The sequence below is a fragment of the Phalacrocorax aristotelis genome, chromosome 1 (genome assembly GCF_949628215.1).
Source record: "Phalacrocorax aristotelis chromosome 1, bGulAri2.1, whole genome shotgun sequence".
Classification (NCBI taxonomy): domain Eukaryota; kingdom Metazoa; phylum Chordata; class Aves; order Suliformes; family Phalacrocoracidae; genus Phalacrocorax; species Phalacrocorax aristotelis.
The window spans coordinates 33,835,240-33,854,354 of NC_134276.1; the positions used below are offsets into that span (position 1 = coordinate 33,835,240).

Genomic DNA, 19,115 nt, shown 5'->3' on the forward strand with positions numbered 1-19,115 from the left:
ATCACTTTTCGAATGGCTCTGTTTTTCCAGCAGTGTTTGCTATTCTCTAACAAAGTCTGCGATCACAAGGAAGGAATGTTTTAGTTGTAACTATTTTTGCAACACTTCACAGCACAGCTGTAAGAATTTTTTAAATCTTGTCTCTCTGTCTGAAATGTTTTACCTGATACATGACTATAGGTAATGCAGAAAATATCACCTAGTAGTGTTGCTTAATGCCTGCCATTATTAGACTCAGCTTTCAGTGGGTATATAGTTTCTCCAAATTTTAACCATTTGGGTTAGTATATTCCATGTGGAGTAGCAAGCAAAATTCATTTGAAAAAATTATTTTCAAAATGTTTCAGCCTTTCCAAGATCAAAGCTTGAAAACTATGCTTTTCTTGTTTGTTGTCCCGCAAAGAAAATTCTTGAGGAAATGCACTTGCCACCTTCATGCTTTGAAACAAGGACTCAGAATTTGACAGTGAGTCGCTATTGAATTAATGATGTGGTTTCCGTATCCTTTATAAAATCTGCTGAAACTGAGAATGTTACAAGCCTTTGAAAATGACAGTTTGTCACATAGGAGATGGCACTCATTAGCACGTATCCAAGTAAATTTTAGATTTTACTGGTCATCCAGGGTTGTTCATGAACCACCTCCATAGCACAGCCATCAGTGCAATGTTTCACTCCTCAATTTAGTCCTAAGTCAACAGAGCACTCCTCCGTTAACATAGCTCTCTAATTGAACGATTTAGTTCCACCTTTTCATCAGACTTAATTGGTCAAGGTATAGGGCCATGCTTGCATAGCTGTACTGATTCCTGAACTGGTTCATTTGCCAGTGGACTGGTAATTCTGTACGGTGCTTCATTACATCATGTAAATGTATGATGATGTTCTTTCCTCTCACAACTCCCTGAGCATGATGGGCTGAATTTAAGCTCCTGCAGGCAAGGGTGTCCTCCACAAATGTCCATTTAAATCATTATTCCACCTTTGTTTTCTCCAGGAAACATACACAAGTGCCTACAGTTCTGCTATTTCACATGCTGGGGTGTATCTTGGAAATTTAAGAGGCACCTTACTGACCCAGTCCCCTAAAGGGACTGATTCATTAGCTGAGCTCGGGTTCATCCTCCTAACACACAGTGACAGCACAAACTCCCCTTTGTTGGCAGTGATGCATTAAAGCCTAGCCGTGGGGTTATTTCATGAGCAGGAGATGCGCGGGGGTGCCTCTCCGAAAATTACTCCTCGAGGTGGAAAGCAAAAACAATAGAACAGTCGTGGGTGGTAGGCGAAGGGCTCGCATTAAGGCTGATACACTGCTGCCGGTGCCACCAACTCTGTTAGCTCAGGATGTCTCAGCAGGAGACTGAACGTAGTCTGGCCCTGTTGATGACCCACATGGGTGTCACTCTGATGTAGCATGATGAAAGTCTTTTGTCTTGTCTTTTTTTTTTCCCCAAAAAATATCAATTTCACTTGAATAGCAATGCAGGTGGCAAACCTGAGCACTCAGAAGCCAGGAATTTCCAGAACTCCTGCCTGTGTATTTTGCTTCGTATACTTCAGAGACCCTTCCCTGTTCAGTGTCGCAGACAGAGAGCGCACGGTTAATCATTACCTATTCAATACCTTCCTGTCCTTGCTGTTCAATATGCAGCTCAAGGTCTTACTGCAAAGGCCACTTTGCTCCTGACATTCCTACCTACTGAGGACTAGCTTTTTGCAGTTTACTAATCATTTAGCATGTAAAATAAATAGCATATGCATCTCAGACTTATACACCTTTTTTCAAAGGGCTCTGATAAATGCCAGGTGTCTAGCAATCATTTCAGGTTTTCGGTGTTCAGCAAGGAAGGACAGTTCACTCTGTGATATGCCTCACTGTTGTGGTTGGGAGGGTGAGAAGATCCGCTGGAGCGTATCGCAGCTCCCTCCTTACGCTCACCGCTCCCTTGAAGGAGGATGGCCAGGGTACATATTTGGTGACGAGGACTGTAGGGTGCACACAGCTTCCACAGTACAGTCACTGTGAGCCAGATTAGGACCTTTCTTCTTCTGACTGAGATGGCACAAGGGTCACCTCTCAACTTTTTAAGCAAGATCATATACATCTAATGTATAGTAACCATTCTGAATGGAAAAGCCAGAGGTATCTAGTGTTGGCCTCACTGTGATGCCTTTGAAATGAATTGGATTTCTAGTATTCCCTGCCACTGGAGCAGAGCTAGTCCATTTTCAGATGTCCTTACTGAGCAGTTTTTTTTTCTACAAGCAAAGATGGTTTTGCTCAGGTCTTTCCTTTCCTATCCTATATGAAAAGTAGTTTCCTTCTCATACAAGTAATTGAAGAACTGACCATTCCCATCTCCCACTCTGTTTTAGTGGGAGCAAGGAGGAAAAGCACATTTCTGTCCAGGAGGTTTCACCATCTAGTAGGACGAAGCATTGTGAGACTTTTTTTCCACATCATTCTTCTAACCAATCTACTACCTATTAAATTCCAATAAGCCTCAGCTGGCATTTAGGTCTGCAGCTCTCAGATCCCTCACAGATGCTGTTAACTGTCACAGCCATTCCTTTCTCTCACATACAAACTTTCTGAAATGTCAGAAGTCACCTACACATATGCTGTTGGCTGAAAATTGCCGAATCTGCTGCCATATGAGTGCTATGACCATTATAACAACCATTTACCTTTAAATATACAGGTCCTAGCAGCAGTTTAGCACTGAAATTAACATAATTGTTGAATAGATGGAGCATGTTATGGCTATATTTATTAATATAGCCTAAATGCAGAGGAGATTTGTAGTCTTTTTTTACCCACCTACCTTGTGCTCACCAAACATCTATTCAGCATATAACCCACCCATTGTACTTATGCACAACTACAAACTGATTCTTCTCCAAATGCAGTATTAAAGAGAAGAGTAAATAAAAGAGAGAAAAAGACATTACCCCTTGTATTTGGATTTTACCTGCTGAATAAATAGACCAGAATAATTAAGTTGGAAATGTTTTTTATTACTACTCCTGTGGTATGAATTCCAGTTAGACCTTTCTGTTTTCCTAGAAAAGTGGCACTGGAGTAGTAATGGCAATATTGATCAACACTGATAATTTATAGGGAATGGATACAAGAAAAGTGCAAGGGACTGTACCCAATGTCCAGATGTTCACTTCCAGGCCTCTCTCTTCTTTTCTGTCCCTATGGCTAATATTTGGAAACTGGTTAAGAAATATGTCTGATCCCAGGACAGAGGGGAATGTTCCCATGAGATTTGTCTTCATTCCCCTATGCTTTTCAGAGGTCTGTACAGTACTGTCCACATTCAAACTTCCAGAAAATACTTACTCTTTCTGATAATATTTAAAAAAAAGAGCAGCTGGCAATTAAGTGCTAATTATTTACCAGGTCTCAGGCAAGCCAAATGGGTTCTGTGTTTAACAACCTTTTCTTATTGAAAGTAGTGTTTAATATCCCACTTCTGCCACCACCACTTCAACAACATTAGGGGAAGTGTAAATAAGGGCCCACAGCTGCTTTGAGCACTAAATTCTTGAGAGCTGTTCTAGCAGTAAGATGATGGAGGGTAGCATCTTTTTACCTGCTACTACTGGTAAAGCTAAACTGAGGCTGGCAGCAAGAATTAACACTTCAGGGAGAAATAATCGGATGCACGCATTTTATTTAAAATATTAAAGAAATAAACTAATATCTTCATTAACATGCTGGTGTACTCTAGAGGTGGTGAAGGACAGATCTCGTAAGTGTTACATTCCAGTGAGCTTACATGAATTCTTTAAAAGATCCTAAATATTGGCATTGGCTTGCTGATTACATAGTTTCCAAATGTATTTGATGCTATCATTACTAGGAACATTGCTTCTACTACTAGGAACTGTGTTTCAATGGGAATTATACTGGGTAAATTGATTGTTTTCCCTAACATCATTCTTCTAACTAAAATGTGTCAGGTCTTTTTATTCTCCTTCAAAATAAATAAAATATTTCTTCTTGAATAGGAACTCAAAATTTTAGAAATCTAATTTGGTTTGTTGAGAAAGAGCATGCTGTATCACGCTTATTGGCAGTTCCATGAAAGACATGGGATCATACAGTTCAAGTGCCATTGCCTGGTGAGGAGGTATCCACAATGGACAGGTACAGGTGAAAGGCTGGGGAAGATGAGGTTGCTATGAACAGATGATCCTGTCTTCTTTTGACTGTGCATCTACCAGGTGCTGACTCGTTGCCTTGTAGGACAGATACAAGGGCAGAGGGAATATGATGCTCATCTGGGATCAGCCCTCTCCTTTGATCAGGATCAGAGCAAACTGTAAGCCCACCTGTCCACTCACCTATTGCCAGTAAAGTCAAGGGCTATATAATATGCCAATCACCTCATTTAGCAAAGGTAGGAGTAGGCTTTATTGATGAGGTGCAATGGACTTTGGTCAGATTGCTCCCCTCCGCAGGCCACCATCAAAATCAAAGACCTTGTGTAATCTGCTGTGAAAGTCAGATCCCAGAGAGGGGTCCCTGATGCTTAGCACTAAGTATCTATTAGTAAATTGGCAGAATTTCACTTCTGAGAGGAGGGATTAATTCTCTAAGGTTCCTAAGGACTTGGGCCTTTTTCTCATTTGCTGCAGAAGTCCACAGCTGGCGAAAGTGAACCTGTCTTTCTTGAAGAGTAGAAGATATAATTAAAAATTACTTGGTGAAGAAAAGCTGTAGGCTGGCTCTTAAGCCATTCATTGCACCATCCATGTTCTCCTTTCATGTGCTGTCCAACCCCTAATGGTCCTTCTTGTAGCTGGTGTGACTGATTCACTATGCCTCTTAGACACAAAATAAACTGAGAGCTAATTATCTGAAATTTATTAGGTATTCTTTAGAATCATAGAAGAACATAAATCAGAAAGTACGACTGGAAAACACATATACCATCCCTCTGCTCAAAGCAGGGGTAGCTCTGGAGTTGTCTTGGTTTTGTTCAGGACTTTGTCCAGCTATGTTCTCTGTCCTTCCAAGGATGGAGAGTCCACAGCTTCTCTGAGCCCTTGTTTAAGTGGTTGGCCACCCTCACTGTGGAATATCTTCCTTCAGTGTAACAGAAATGTTGCTTGTTGAATATGTTTCTATTAGCCCTCAGCCCTTATCCAAGAAAAGCCTGACTCCATCTTCTCTATAGCCTCCCTTTAGGTAGTTTCAGTGTGTCAGTGTCCATCTGTCTGTCTTCTCATTTAGCATTTTTCTTGGGTTCAGTCCTGCCTGCTCCTACTCTGAGTGCTGTAAAGCTGTAGGGCCTTGGCAGTCGATCCAATAGCAGGGGGAGGGGACCATGGCAAACATCTCCCTAAGGAAGAGCTGGACAGAGTTCTTCAGTAGTGCCACAATACGCATTCACCCATCGGGTGTGTGTCCAGCTCCCCAGTCCCCTCTGATATGGTTAACCTGCAGAGCTAACATGTTCAGCGTGGTCTTTTCCTCTGGCCAGGGAACCAGGAAAACTCACTTTGTGGGTGGGTGCCCAACAAGCAGGAGCTGGGCTGTTGATCCATGTGCAGTTCTGCATCAACCCAGGGCAATGGGGTCATGGCCTGGACTCTTTCGTCATTGCAAACCCCATGATCCATTCAAATAACACCATCTGCGTAGTTCCTATGACACAGGTGGTCCCTGAGAGGTGGGAGGGATGAGAAACATTGCACTATTACACTGTGTTTCTTTTCGCTCCCTTAAAAAAAGTCCACAATCATACTCTTTATTTTAATAATACCTAGTCATACATTAGGATGGCATGTATGTTGCCCTTACTGCTGCAACATGACTAACTTCCTTGAGGGCTCATTTCTAAAGCTTCTTTGACTTGTCTTTCACATTCTCCTGTTTCCTTGGTGATTCGTCTAGCCTCATCAGCGTCTTGTTACTAATGCATATTTGCTCAGCTGGGAAGTCACTTTCTCATTATTCAAGCCTGCCATGTGCTGGCCATTTGTGATATGAAATCTTGCCTGTCTTACAAAAAAAGAAAAAACACTCCTCCAGACGGTCCATGGAAGTACTGGGAGAGGGATTTGTATTTTTATTTTGCAATTGGTTGTGTACCTGAGATTTCATTTTCATTCTTTATTTCTTTTCATTCTACCTAAGGAGGATTCTGAAAAGAAATATTTACCATCCTTCCCCTCTGTATTTGTTAACAGCTTCTAAGAGTTTTGAAGCACTTATTTTCGTTGCTGATTTTTGTCCTTTTCCATTTGGCAAACTCTAACTTCTTTTTTCTTTCTATGAAAGAGTTAGAAAAAACCACAAGGTTTTACTTGGGGAGAAAAAAAAGAATAAAACCTCAGAAATTGCTAGTATAATTGCTAGCGTGTTTAATTTTAGGTGAACTCTGCAGTCCTTTCAATGCTTGTGATTTCATACTTTTTAGATTTCTGATTCTAGTGTACTTTAAGGGAAAGGGCTACATAACCCTGATTCCCAGGGTTACAATTTGGTGTGCAAGCCTTGGTTTCATTGGGACTGAAAAAGGTAGCCTTGGTTGGGGCACAGCCTGCCTATTTGAGGCACGTAAATTTTGCCTTAATTTTAGGCACCTAGTGTATCGGATGTCCCCGTTCTTCCTTTACAAGGATATATTTCCTATAGGTAGTAAGTAGAGAGTAATACGCTACCCCCAAACATTATATGGGTAGGAGGACTCCGTTTGCCTGAGTTCACCAGGTGTCTAAGATGGCCATTCAACTGAGTTGGCTCAGTTAGGCTGTGTAAGACTATCTCTCTTTGATTGATGTACTGTTTTCAGAAGAGTTTGCCGCACATCTTTTCAGGACCCTCTGCAGCTACTCCAGAAATGGGAGAGTCTGTGCCTCCTTCGCGTGGCTGAACAGGCTAGGTTTGCTGAAACTTCCTGCACAACCTGTGATCGTAGTCAGCTTTCCCACCTCAGAGGTGTTCTTTTGTCTGCTCTTCTGTACTTCCCTTTAAGGTCTTTTTAACCTTTTCATACTTCGTTTCAAGCAGCTGTGGACAAAACCATATCCAAAATAGCAGGGGCAGGGCCATTCAGCAGTATAACTGCTAAACTTGGGGCAAATGCTGGTTTTCCTGTTTCGTTATTCTGTCAACCTTACAGTGTCTTAAGTACAGCCTCCGGGGCTGTGGTCTTTTCTGATCTGCTTCCCTTTTCCTAGCATGCTAAGTTGATGGTTTCACGCTGGAAACCATGCTTTCCTTCTGAGACCCTTCTCTGTCCTGCTTGTCTCAGTGTGTGACCACACTTCTAGATATGTCCATAATTTATATTTAAATGTACACATGTGATGCTGCCTTTTGGGGGAGGAATGAAGAACTGTGGGCAGGGAGGAGAAGAGGAAAAAGGAGGAGTATTTCATGGCTGCACAGTGGTACACAACAGCAAGCTATTACTTTCCCTTTAGGGCTTCTCATATATTTTGAGGCACTGTGTGTTGTTCGGTTGTTAGCATTCTTGGCCACACTGGCACCGCATTGTACAAAGTCTGAGTAATTCAGCTGGCTTCAATAATGCCATCTATATTTAATGTTTCAGAAGCTGCGAAGATTGGTTTAAGATGGTAATTTTCTATCCGCACTTTTGAGATCTACACAATATGGGCGGTACTGAACTGTCTCTGACAGAGATTCAGCACTGGAGGTGGGAATGTGTGAAAAAAAACCAAAATAAAACACACACACCCTTCCCCCCACATAAAGAAATTAGCTAACCGCTTATATTCAGGGAGGATTTGGTCCTCATGAATGAAAGAAGCTTAATACTGGAGAGTGCTATTTACAATTTCTATACAGAGCAGGTCCAGAGCTGCCACTGGAAATAAGCAACCAGTCTTGCATATCTTTTTTTTTTTTTTTGTCTCAGATGCATTGATTGATCTCTGGAGAGACAACCTGTAGGTTAATGATTTCTTTCCCGTCTCCTCTCTGGGAATGCCAGTAAGAGGATATCAATGACATCTACCAGTCTGATCTGGACCCACTACACAGCTTCATCCTTTAAGGTCAACCTGGCAGCCATGGTGACAAATGGTTTTGGTTGCATGAAGACCAGCTGAGCTTCCAGACTGGTGCTGGTGGAGCTCTAGGCTGTTCAGATGTCTTCCTCCAGGGTCCTCAGAGCTGTAATGAGGACCATGAGATGCTTTTCTGCTTCCTGACACTGGGATTTTGGCTGAGGAAAAGACCCTTGCATAACTTGCAGGGGACCCTCAGAGACCCAAAGAATTGCACACTGAGGACCACTGGAAGGCAACAGAAGAATGAGCCAGGTGTTTCCTGGCTGTGTAACCAAGAAGTCACTCCTTTGCCTGAGGAAACTGGGCAACTGCTGTCTGAATGCCATGGCTGTGCCACAAAGTTGGGGTCATCAGGGCTTAAAGGAAATGGCCAGAGAGGCAAGGCAAGACTGAAGGAAGGGACACTTTGGTAGCTGTGCTGGCAGTAGCTGTGAGACAAGCCAGCAGGATATAACAGGTGGGAAGTGGGGTAGCAAATGCTGCGTGGGTGGGTGGGCACGGGGGGAAGCACTGGCAGAAACATTGACTGAGACGGCAAAGTAGGTGGAACAGTATCAGACAGCACAAACATTAAAACCAAGAACAATTTTTTAATTTTAATTGATTGTGGTGTAAACTTGCAAGCAATCTGAAGGGCAGAAGAAATATCTATAGGATCAATTTTTAATAAGCTAATTTATCTAGAAAACAAAATAATTTTAAATAATTAAATACCATAATCTTGGCATCATTCATTACAATCTTTATGGACAGGCTGTCTCTTAATAAGCAGGCATGTCAGCAGGCCCTGTTATGAAACTTGCCTCATTCCTGCCAGTGTAAGCTCCTCTTCCCATTTGCTTCTAATGTTGCAAAATATCGAGTTTGTGCTGAAACTTTTCAGGCTGTTCATCTGTCTTAGGCTGATATTTTTTTCCGTCAAGATTATTTCTTCATTTTCCAAAATGAGACTAGAAGGGGAAAATATGCTGTTTGGCAGGTATAATGCCTTGTTACAACTTCCTGGTGACAGCATCAACCACCCAGGAAAAAAAAAGCTCAGGACCTGACCCATGCAAACTGAGCAGGTTCTGCAGCTTTTAGAGATAAATATGAGGGAGAGAAAAAAGGAAGAAGGTTAAACCCCCAGAGGATGGCTACAAGGTTTAAACAATTCTGACAACTTTGGGGGTTGAATGAGAATGTTCCAGTTCTGTGAAGGGAAAACCTTATGTGTTACTGGGAATTTGGTACATTAGTTACAGATACTTTGTTTTCCGCCCCCGTGAAAATAAGACCCATTTGCTATCTTTGAAAATATGAGCCTATGCAGACACAGTAAGCCTGCAGCAGTGACAGTTTAACCATTAAGGCTGCTGGAAGTTTTTATCTTATATGAAGTGCTTTGCAGCTCACGCTGCAACCAGAATGCATACTCTCTTACCCCAGGGAAACTGAGCATGTTGGATGTTTTCCTGGGATTCCTGTCCCTGGCTGGTCCAGAGCCAAGTACAAAGATGCAGAGCAGGGAGCATTTCTCTCTCTCATGCTCTCAGACAGTGTCTTCCACACCACTTCCTCCCATGTTCGGACAGCTTTGGAAAAATTGCCTCAAACACAAAACAGAAAAAGTCAGGATCAAAGGAAGAGGGATATAATTAGACTAACTCACAGTGGGAGATCGCAGTGGGACATGTGAAAATAAAACAGTGGAAGTTTGTGAGCTGATCTGCGATACGTAAAACTTGGCCATGGAAGAGCCATGGGGTGGGGGTGGGTAGGATGGGGAAGGTGATTTCCATTCTGGCCAGAAGTGAAACTTGGTTTCCCAATTGTAACAGTCATTCAGTAGTGAAAAGGCTTTCCAGGAGCAGAGATGGACTGAAAACTCACTTGGGATCTTCCAAATCGGAGTTTATATTGTTCAGAAGCATGGGCTCTAGGGTTTCTCCTAGAAGCTGGCGTAAAATCTCTGAACCAGGATGAAGGTGCAGTCTGGATGGTGGTGATGTTCTCCTTGGATATGCATGGCAATTCACTTCCTTCAGAGGCTGTGGACCAAACAAGATCTCTTGTGAGGTCCTCAGACTGCCTAGTACTTGTAGCACCACACTGAGACGATGATAATCAAATCCCATGCTTCAAGGCTGACTGCCTGGAGATTAAAAGAAGGGCTTCCCTCCCTAGTACACAATTGGCTAGATGCATTCCTGGCTTTGTGTGAGGATCTTTTCATTCATTTTGGTTCCTCCCTTTGAATCATCAGAGGCTGGCCACACTGGTGAGACATAACTGCTCAAAGAAGACTCTGAGATGGGGGCAAAAACTCCTTTCTCTTAACAATCCTTGCCACGTTCAGGTGTGTAAGGTCAAACAGGTTGCAGCTGGGAAGGAGAGGGCATTTCACCAGCCCCTTTTAGGTGACATCTGCTTACCAAACCTCAGGTATCTCAGCTAGTGACCCTTGAAAGGACTTACGCTATCTTTCTGATGTCTTGTATGTTCTGCTTCTCTTCCAAGGATTGGAGTCCCTTCTTTCTAAATTGCAGACATCAGCTAGAGCCATCCTGGGTGAAGCTTAATGGTCTGTAATAACAGGAGATTACATGAGGTGATCAAATGGTCCCTTCTGGGCTAAAAATTTATGAAATGTCTGGAAAGCTATAACTGTGCTAAGGACCTCCAGGGGTATGAATATGTGACATATGACAGTATACACAAATTCAGTGTATTTTCTGAAAATGTAGGGAGTGGTACGCAACAGGCAAGATGAACACAGGCCTGAAGTGGCAATCCAGCCCTGGTCAGGAAATGCCAAAATAGAGCTTCCCACACAAAAGTTGGTTGGGCAAGAACCTCAGTGGAACAGACCTTGATATTTCATGTAAAATCTTGAGATTTGAAATGCTCTTGTGCTGTGGTAGAGTGAATACACATACCTGAATGTCTCCTGAAGGCTCCCAGGGCGCAGTCCAGCTGGCAAGATCCATCAAAAAGCTAGCCCAGATGGGCTGTAGAGCACGCAAGCTATAATCAGACATATACCCACATGTATTTTTACTTCAGTGGCTGAATTAATCCATCATACTGGTGTTCACTTACAACAGCAATACACTACCAATAACTCCTTCAGTCCTGAAATGTCATCTGTTTCCAAGGAGCTCTGAAAACAATAATGGTACCAAGTCCTTTGATGCCTGGGACTTCCAGTGCAATGGAACAAGGCCAGGGACTATTTCTAGGTTTGCTATCTGTAACTTACCAAGATGCTGACCACCTGAAACATTGGTTTCAGTCAGTTACCAGTTCTAAGCACAAACATAAACTAAGCTTTAGATGATTAGATACATGGTTAGATCAGCAACGCAAGTTAGTAAACCAATTCCTTGTTCAAGTAAGCCTTAAAAAGGAGCGTGCTTTCATGCAATATGTTGCCCCAGAACATCATAGTTTCCTTTCTTGATCACTAAGGGGAAGCACCATAAACTCCTTTTTAATCTCATGTTTGTGTCCTCTTGCTCTTCAGCAGAGCCTGACATTCATCACATCAATACAAAAATACATCATTATTTCAGAATTAACTAAATCTACTGACCTGCTCTTGACAGTCCCAATAAATCTATGCAGAACCTAAAGCAGCCGAGTCCAGGGGGCGTAGGCTTTTAAAGATGTCCCTACATCCCATAATTCTCTTCATAAAAATAGGTTTCGGTCGTAGCTTTTTGTTTTGACAGTTCAGATCAGCAGTCTTCCTGGCTGATAAATTGATTGTAGGGCGTCAGTCTTCCTGATCTAATAAAATATCACAGCACAAGGGGAAAAAAAAGGAAAGCTTTTGTCTTCTTGGCAACTCAGTGTGAAAGCTTTCCAGAATATTGCTTTGCATAGAATGAAAATGGCTGTGGGCCAATGACTAATTATATTAAAGGGCTGTGCTTTTAAATTATTTATGTACCATAGTGTTTACCCTAGAATTATTAAAACCTCCGCATATACTTCTACAAATAAGATTTTGGTTCAGATGAATGTGGCAGTCTCTCTGTGGGTGATATACTGTACCAGGAGTTTCTACTTTAATGAAACAAATAGCTTAACACACATTAACAGATGCATTACTCGTGGAGCACTGCTGCAGAAGGAGATGCAGATGAAAATGATTTACCTCTGGTCCATTTACACACAGCAGATTATGCAACAATAGTAAATGTAGGAGCAGACTGCAAAACACTGTTTGAAATGAGGACTTATCAAACTGAGGATTTAAAACTGCTTTGGATCCAGATGAAGCTAACCAGAAACTTCTTTTGTTTGTGCAGCAATTGCTGAGCATACAGGAGGAATTAAATAACAAAAAATCTGAACTGGAGCAAGCCAAGGAAGAGCAAACACATACACAAGCGATGCTTAAAGTCCTGCAGGAACAGGTGAGTGTTTCTGTCGGGAGAAAGATGCTGTCTTAGGCATGCTAAGGGGACAGAGGACTCATGGCTTCACTCCAAAATCCATAGGAGTCTGACCACAGAATATGCTGTGAGAAAGACATAACCTTATGTGGCCTGTGTGTCTACTCTGATTCGCGCTTGTGAACGTAGCTGAAGCTAACACAGTTTGAGAAAACAGAGTGAAAAGGGACCCTTATTTTATACTGTCCAATGTTGAATTTCATGTCTTGCATAATATTTCTTCCTATGTTATTCTACATAGATATCAGTGGTGTGCGTTTTTTAATCTGAATTTAAAAAAATGTTGGGAGAGTTAAATATACCTGAAACAAACCAGCTCTTTCTGTTAAAACCAGTAATGAAAAAAAAAGAGCTTGGCTTCTCTTGTGTTGTTTATACGGACATAAGTATACAAAAATCTTTTTCATAATGGAGTTAAAAAAGTAGTTATCAAAGCACTTATTTAAGCAGTGAGAAGCAAACCTTTGTAAATCTGATTATCACACCTTCTTTGATACTAAGGTGTCCTATGACACTGAGAAGTATATTTGATAGTACTCTTTTATAAGCATGGTAAGATGGATAGTTACACAGCAAAAAGAAAATCCGGTGCTAAACCTAAATCTGGAGATGAAACAGTGCATTGTGTGCAAGCACAGTGTGCACAAATACATGTTGTCTGTACAGACCACGTGGCTTGGACACACTGAAATCACAAATCCCCACCTGTGCCGCACAGGCACAGTCTCTGCGTTTAGACTTTATTTTAATCCTTTCTATATAAATTTTGAGCTAAAATATTTAGTGACTTGGTTAAGTATTTGCAGTTTAAAGACTGTGGGATCTGAATTGCTTAGATGGCAGAGACTCAAAATACTGATGGTTCTTATGGTCAAGATTTTTCAGCATGTACGTCTGAAAATGTCTGCAGACAGATTTATATGTTTAATGTACGTATTGGGAAAAGTAAATAATGCTTATTTCAGATTTTTTTAATGCTCATTATAAAAGCTGTGGAAAGATTGTTCCACATCTGACATTTGCATTTGAACATTTCTAGTGACAAATATATTATAGAAACTAATAATTTAGATTCTGGGAAAAATAAAGCTTTTATGTTCAGATACGTGTTCTTAGCACTTAAAGTTACAAAGATAACCTTCTAAATGAGAGCTGATGCAAGACTGTGTTACACAAAACGTCACGAGGAAGAACAGATTTGGTAACGACAGAATTTTTACAAACACAGAATCCACCAGATCTCATTTACATTTTTACGTGGGATTCAAGGTATAATGTTATAAAATACTTAAAAAAAAAGAAGTAGTGACATTTCATGAATTTATTTTATATCTTAGTAGCACTTATATGCTGCAAAAACATATAGGAAGATCTTACAATAGTAGGCCTCAGTGGGGACCACCAGGGCAGACTTTTGAATCTCTGCAGACTCTTACTAATTGCGAATCAAATGTGTGCTCATGCTAGGCAGACAGACAAAACAGTAGCTGGAAGAAAGGCAGGATGGATCTACATTTCTCTTGAGAATTAGTTGTGAAACATGCCTAAGGCCATGACTGTAAGTAGCCAGAATTCCTAAGGAGCGCTACACAGCCAGTGTGCTTCTCCAACAACCCTGAACCAGTTCCAAAACTTTCCAGAACAGCAGAAGCCCTAGCAGTAATGACCCCCACTTGCCAAGGCTCACAGCTTTCCTTTACAAGCACCACAGCTCATCTCTGTATTTTATCCACAATGGGTATTGAAAATCATCCAGCAGAGTCAAGTAAATATGAACATTTCTCTCAAAAATAAATAGCACCAGGCTCCTGCCTCGATTATACGACTCGTTTTTGTGATACGTTTGCGAAAATCTGCCTTTTCATCTCAAGCTGGCAGAGGGATCCCGCCCTCCCTCACCACAGGCATGCTTGCATGGAGAGGCGCAGCTGTGTCTGAGCATGTCTGCTGGCTCAGCAGCATCTTGCATTGATCCAGCTGCACTAACCCAGCCACGACCAGGCTGGGGCATCCTGCTGGGAGAGGTCCTGTTTGCTCAGGCACCATGTTGCATTACTGTAGCTAAAAGGCTTCAAGATCAGATCTGGCCCATGGCCGCTAGCTCTTCTTGTCAGAAGATTCATGCCCTCTGGTTTGTGTCAGGCCTACCCCACCACAGCATTAGGTGCATCAGAGACTTCTAACTCCTCAGCCCTTCTCCTTTCCTTTCAGGTAGGCTCTTGGTTATTACTGGCACTAGTTCAGTGTGTTGCCTCAGCATGCTTTCTGCTGGTAACATATTCACCATCAGCCTGTGATGGAGCCTGCCTAAGGGGTAAAGCAAGTCCTTTTTCCAATACTGTATGTTTTCCTGGGGTTCCTATTCCAACATTTCACTATTTAGGATGTAAGAGAATAATATAATTTAGATTTGAATTTAGAAAAAAACAATATTGGAAAAAAGGGACTTTACCCCTTTAGCCTGTAGGAATGCAGCTGCACATCCTCCACCCACAAGTTTTCCACCATTATCTCCACCAGTTCACCTCCATCTCCTACTGCAATGGTCCTAGCGTAGCTGTGGATGCTAGCACCTTCTTACCTGAGCTCTGGCATCCTTTCCTGAGCATGACAGGTAATAAAAGAGAGGGAAAGGCTGAAGAATCCTGTCTGCATTAGAGTTAGATTAACTGGTGGAGCAGTGCCAGGGTGGTGATGGTGGGAAACCATGGGGAGGTGAAATCCTGCCAGACCAATGTAAGCTAGAGGCTGAGTCAACTCTCCCGTTACACCTGCATGTGGCTGATGGGGGAGAGTATGTCACCAGCAGAACTCATGCGAAGCATTGCCCAAGAAGCCGGCAGTCACCAAGGGGTGATGGCACTTTATCAGCCTGGAAAAGGAAAGGCGAAAGGTAAGTAATGAACAGCACTCCCTGAGTGCTCAGGACATAGCATTAGTGTGCAGAGCAGTTTTACATACCCGAGCATGCTCTCCTGACCTTGTATTCAGATGAGTAATTCAGCTGAACTCAACATGACTGCTCATGTGAGGTGAATTTTTATAATGAAGAATTGGCAGAGTCAGTAAATGTCTCTTTTGGTTGCACCGCGATGCAGAAATACCTAACTTTGGTGCTCATCTGTAAGTAGCCTCTCAGCTAGTTCCTAGCAGCCATCCTCACAGCAAGGTGGTTTCTGAGGGTGGTTATTTTTTCAGTGCAGGGAAAACATGTAGCATTCATTGGAAATGCATCACCCTGCTGCCAGTATAAATTGCAGACTTTTTGAGGGTATTGAAAGATGAGCATCAGTGAATTGAACCAGGACACCTGATGAGTTTGCAGTCCCCAGCTATCCTTTGTACTTCTTTATCAGGGATTGCCACCCCCTTCCCTTTCCATCAGGACCAATTTAGTCTGAGTTGAGCTGAGCTGAGCTCAAGGTTTAGGCTTGAGCAGCAGTTCCTGCACTGATGCACTTTACAGCCCTGCATAATAAGGTACACAGAGACCATGGCCCGCTTACATTAACTGTCAGATTGGAAACTGTGAGAAGCCAGGAACTGAATCACATGCGGTTTAGGTGTTACTGCCACGTGGCAAAAAGATGATGAAGGTAACATAGCCACCCTAGGGTGGCAGTCCACCAATGCTTCTGAGTCAGACACCTGATCAAAACATAATAGTGTTCCATTTCACCTGGATTTTAGGACTGTTGTCATCCAGGATCACAGCGGTACCATCAACAGTTACATCAACCCCAGCTTCTTTGGCAAAAAACAAGGAATGCAGAGGGAAGTTCAGTTTATTGTTCCCCATCTCGCTCCCACTCCCAGATATCTGCTCTGAATTAAGTTAGAATAAGAGCATGACTCTTCAGAGATTTACCTAAAGAGTAAATGGTTCTGATCACTTCATTTAAGTGTGCAAACCTCCACGGCTTATAGGCTCAGGAGAGCTGCGGTGTCTTCTCCTTTCTAAGTTTGCTCAATCACAGGATGAATGACTGTGTATTCCACTATGGCTCGAGACACGAGCTAGGGCATTCTTTAAATCTCTTGGGAATGATTTTTACAATCCCCAGTGTAATCCTGGATTTTCCCTAAAAAGCTAATTCAGGAGGAGAAAGAAAAGGTTTTGTTCAGATCACATATTTGGAATTGGCAGTGTCTCCTCAGTTCTTTCTGCCACTGGTTAAATAAAAGAGCTGTTCTTCTCTTCACCTGCTTTTCCATCACACCCAGGAGCCATGTCAGCTATTTAGATGCTTCCTTAGGAAGGAAGTGTACAGTAGCACTTTGGCATCTTTAACAGCTCAAAATATATCATCCAAAAGTAATCACTAGCACAACACTATTTAGCTAGTGGCAACTTGCAAATATTGTAAAGTTTAAATTAATAGCAACAATTGTTTATTATCTTGAGAGCCGATTCTGTACACTTTTTATGCCTTGAAACTACTTTCTAATCCTATTATTTAAAAAATAATGACCCAGTCTTATTATTTTCCATCTTTTTTTGCCAACCTATCAAGCCTTAAGTATGTTAGTTTCAAAATGGTTTGAGCAAAAACTCATTAGAATTATATGCTCCATCTGTTTTTCTCATTGGAAGCTTTATAAAATGCTCCTTCAAATAAATCAAAGACAATTGTGTGCAATACTCAAGTAATGTGCTTGTTTTGTTCTGTTTTGGTTTTTGTTTACTCTTTGCAGTTAAAAAGCGCCAAGGAGTTAGCAGAAATCAATGGGCATGATGAATCTCAGGCAAATGTAGGTACAGCTATCTATGTATAGATTTATAGATATATATATATATGCATGCATATGGTCTCAAATGTACTATTTATGTCTCAAAGGTGATAGAATGGCTGAATGATTTGCACATCAGTTTTGAAAGGCCTGTTTTTTTTTTCCTGAAGCCGCGGGTTCAAGTCCCAGCAAACTTCATTTTGAGGTAGATAAATTGGGTTCCATGCAATTTACTTTGTAGGATTTATTTGGATGAGGCTTTAACAGCCAATGTCTTACTGGCTGTATGTGGGTGTTAAAGATACCATGGAAACGACTGCAAGAGAAAAGCTTTGCCTTAGTGTCCTGTCCAGGATTACTCAAGCTACAAAGTTATACCGTTTGTCTCTGTGGCTGCCACCTTGCAGCTGAGCAAGTCTGGCCATATTTCAGTTCTGAGTGAAGTGATTCATATACACATGTATAATTTGAAAACAGTTGATTTGCACAAAAGGACCAAATTAATTCATTGAGTCATTATTTTACCCAAAATCATTAAAGGACTTGTTAAGGTCATGTTTTTTTAAAACCTGCTGCCAAAAAAAATGCTTCTGTAATTCCCTTAATGATTGCAGTCAAAACAGCAATTTGGATAAGGGGAGAGAAAAAAAAAAGGAAAACTTTCCTGCTATATTTGTCATCCAAACCATGCAGCTTTGTGTTTTGCCATAAACATATGAAAATTAAAACTGATTGTATATGATATCTTCCTCCTAGCCAAGAGAATTAGCAACAGTCTGAGCACTAATATATTTTAACATCTATTTTAGTCAATGGGTTGTCCAGTGGCACCGCCAGGAAAGCCGTTTTATTTTAAACCTGAATGGAAGGCTCAAATTTTGTGAACTGCTTTGTAATAAGGAAATGTTGTCCTCTCTTTTTTAATCCTTTCCTGAATCTCATTCATTGTGGTCTGTTTCCGCAGTGAAGTCGATAGAGCCTCATAGCTCTCAGCATTTGGGCAGGAGACATTCAATATTGTCTGATAGCTCCAACAAATCTGCAATTGCAGTCTGCACAGCGTCTCATTGCCCCTTTGAAAGATTCTGTTTGCAAACCAAACATTAATCTACTCATGATCTTGAAATGCTCACATTTTCTACCTAAAAACTTGTCTTCGTGCAACAGCTGAAGCTAAAGGTACTTGCTTCCTCTCCAAAAATGTGGATGAAACAATGTTTTGCAAGATCAAAATGTTTTAAAGGAAAATTACCTTAATGCTTCAACTTCTATCATTCTGGCTCATATATAACTGGGTAAAACTGAGGATCCTGAAAGTTTTATTTTTATATAATATAAAGGTTGAAATGGCATTGAAATGAAACATTTCAACTGTGCAAAGAGAGTGTTTCAGTACACCATTCCCAGATATCTAAACCAAAATATTTCAGAATCTTTGGTTAATGGTAAATTTTTCAAAATGTAATGTTTTGTTCCAGTTTGTAATTGCACAAGTTGTTTAAATGCCTGAATGTCCCATAGGATAGAAACTCTGTTTTCTGCCCCTCTTTGCCATGAGCTCTTCCCATGGTGATCTCATAGCAATATTAGACTCCTAAGAAAAGAAGTCAATACCTAAATTAATGGTGAAGAGGGAAACCAGACAGCTGCAATTCTGGAGTCATAGTTGCAGCCATGTATTCAAGAATTGTGTCACCATGAAATCAGAGAAGGCATAGCAGCACAAATGGAAGTAGAGAGGTAGAGGGAGAGAATGGATGTTAAAGCATTTGCTACGGTAATGAACTTTTTAAAATGGAAGTTGAGGTACCTTTCAAACAATTGTCATTTGTATCAAATATGTAGTGCTCAGGTGGTGTGCCTTGCAGGTTGTCTCTCCAC

General features: G+C 41.4%; 1 protein-coding gene across 7 annotated transcripts in view; it reads left to right on the plus strand.

Moving 5' to 3' along the window:
• Positions 1 to 19,115, plus strand: part of ENOX1 (ecto-NOX disulfide-thiol exchanger 1) — a 379,677-nt gene that overhangs the window by 338,946 nt on the left and 21,616 nt on the right. For 6 of the 7 annotated variants that reach the window (XM_075087456.1, XM_075087466.1, XM_075087483.1 and 3 more), the window contains 2 exons: positions 12,357 to 12,464; positions 17,199 to 17,255. In XM_075087456.1, the coding sequence (XP_074943557.1) occupies positions 12,357 to 12,464; positions 17,199 to 17,255 (165 nt within the window). The remainder of the gene's footprint in view (positions 1 to 12,356; positions 12,465 to 17,198; positions 17,256 to 19,115) is intronic. The other variant, XM_075087509.1, reaches the window with a different exon arrangement.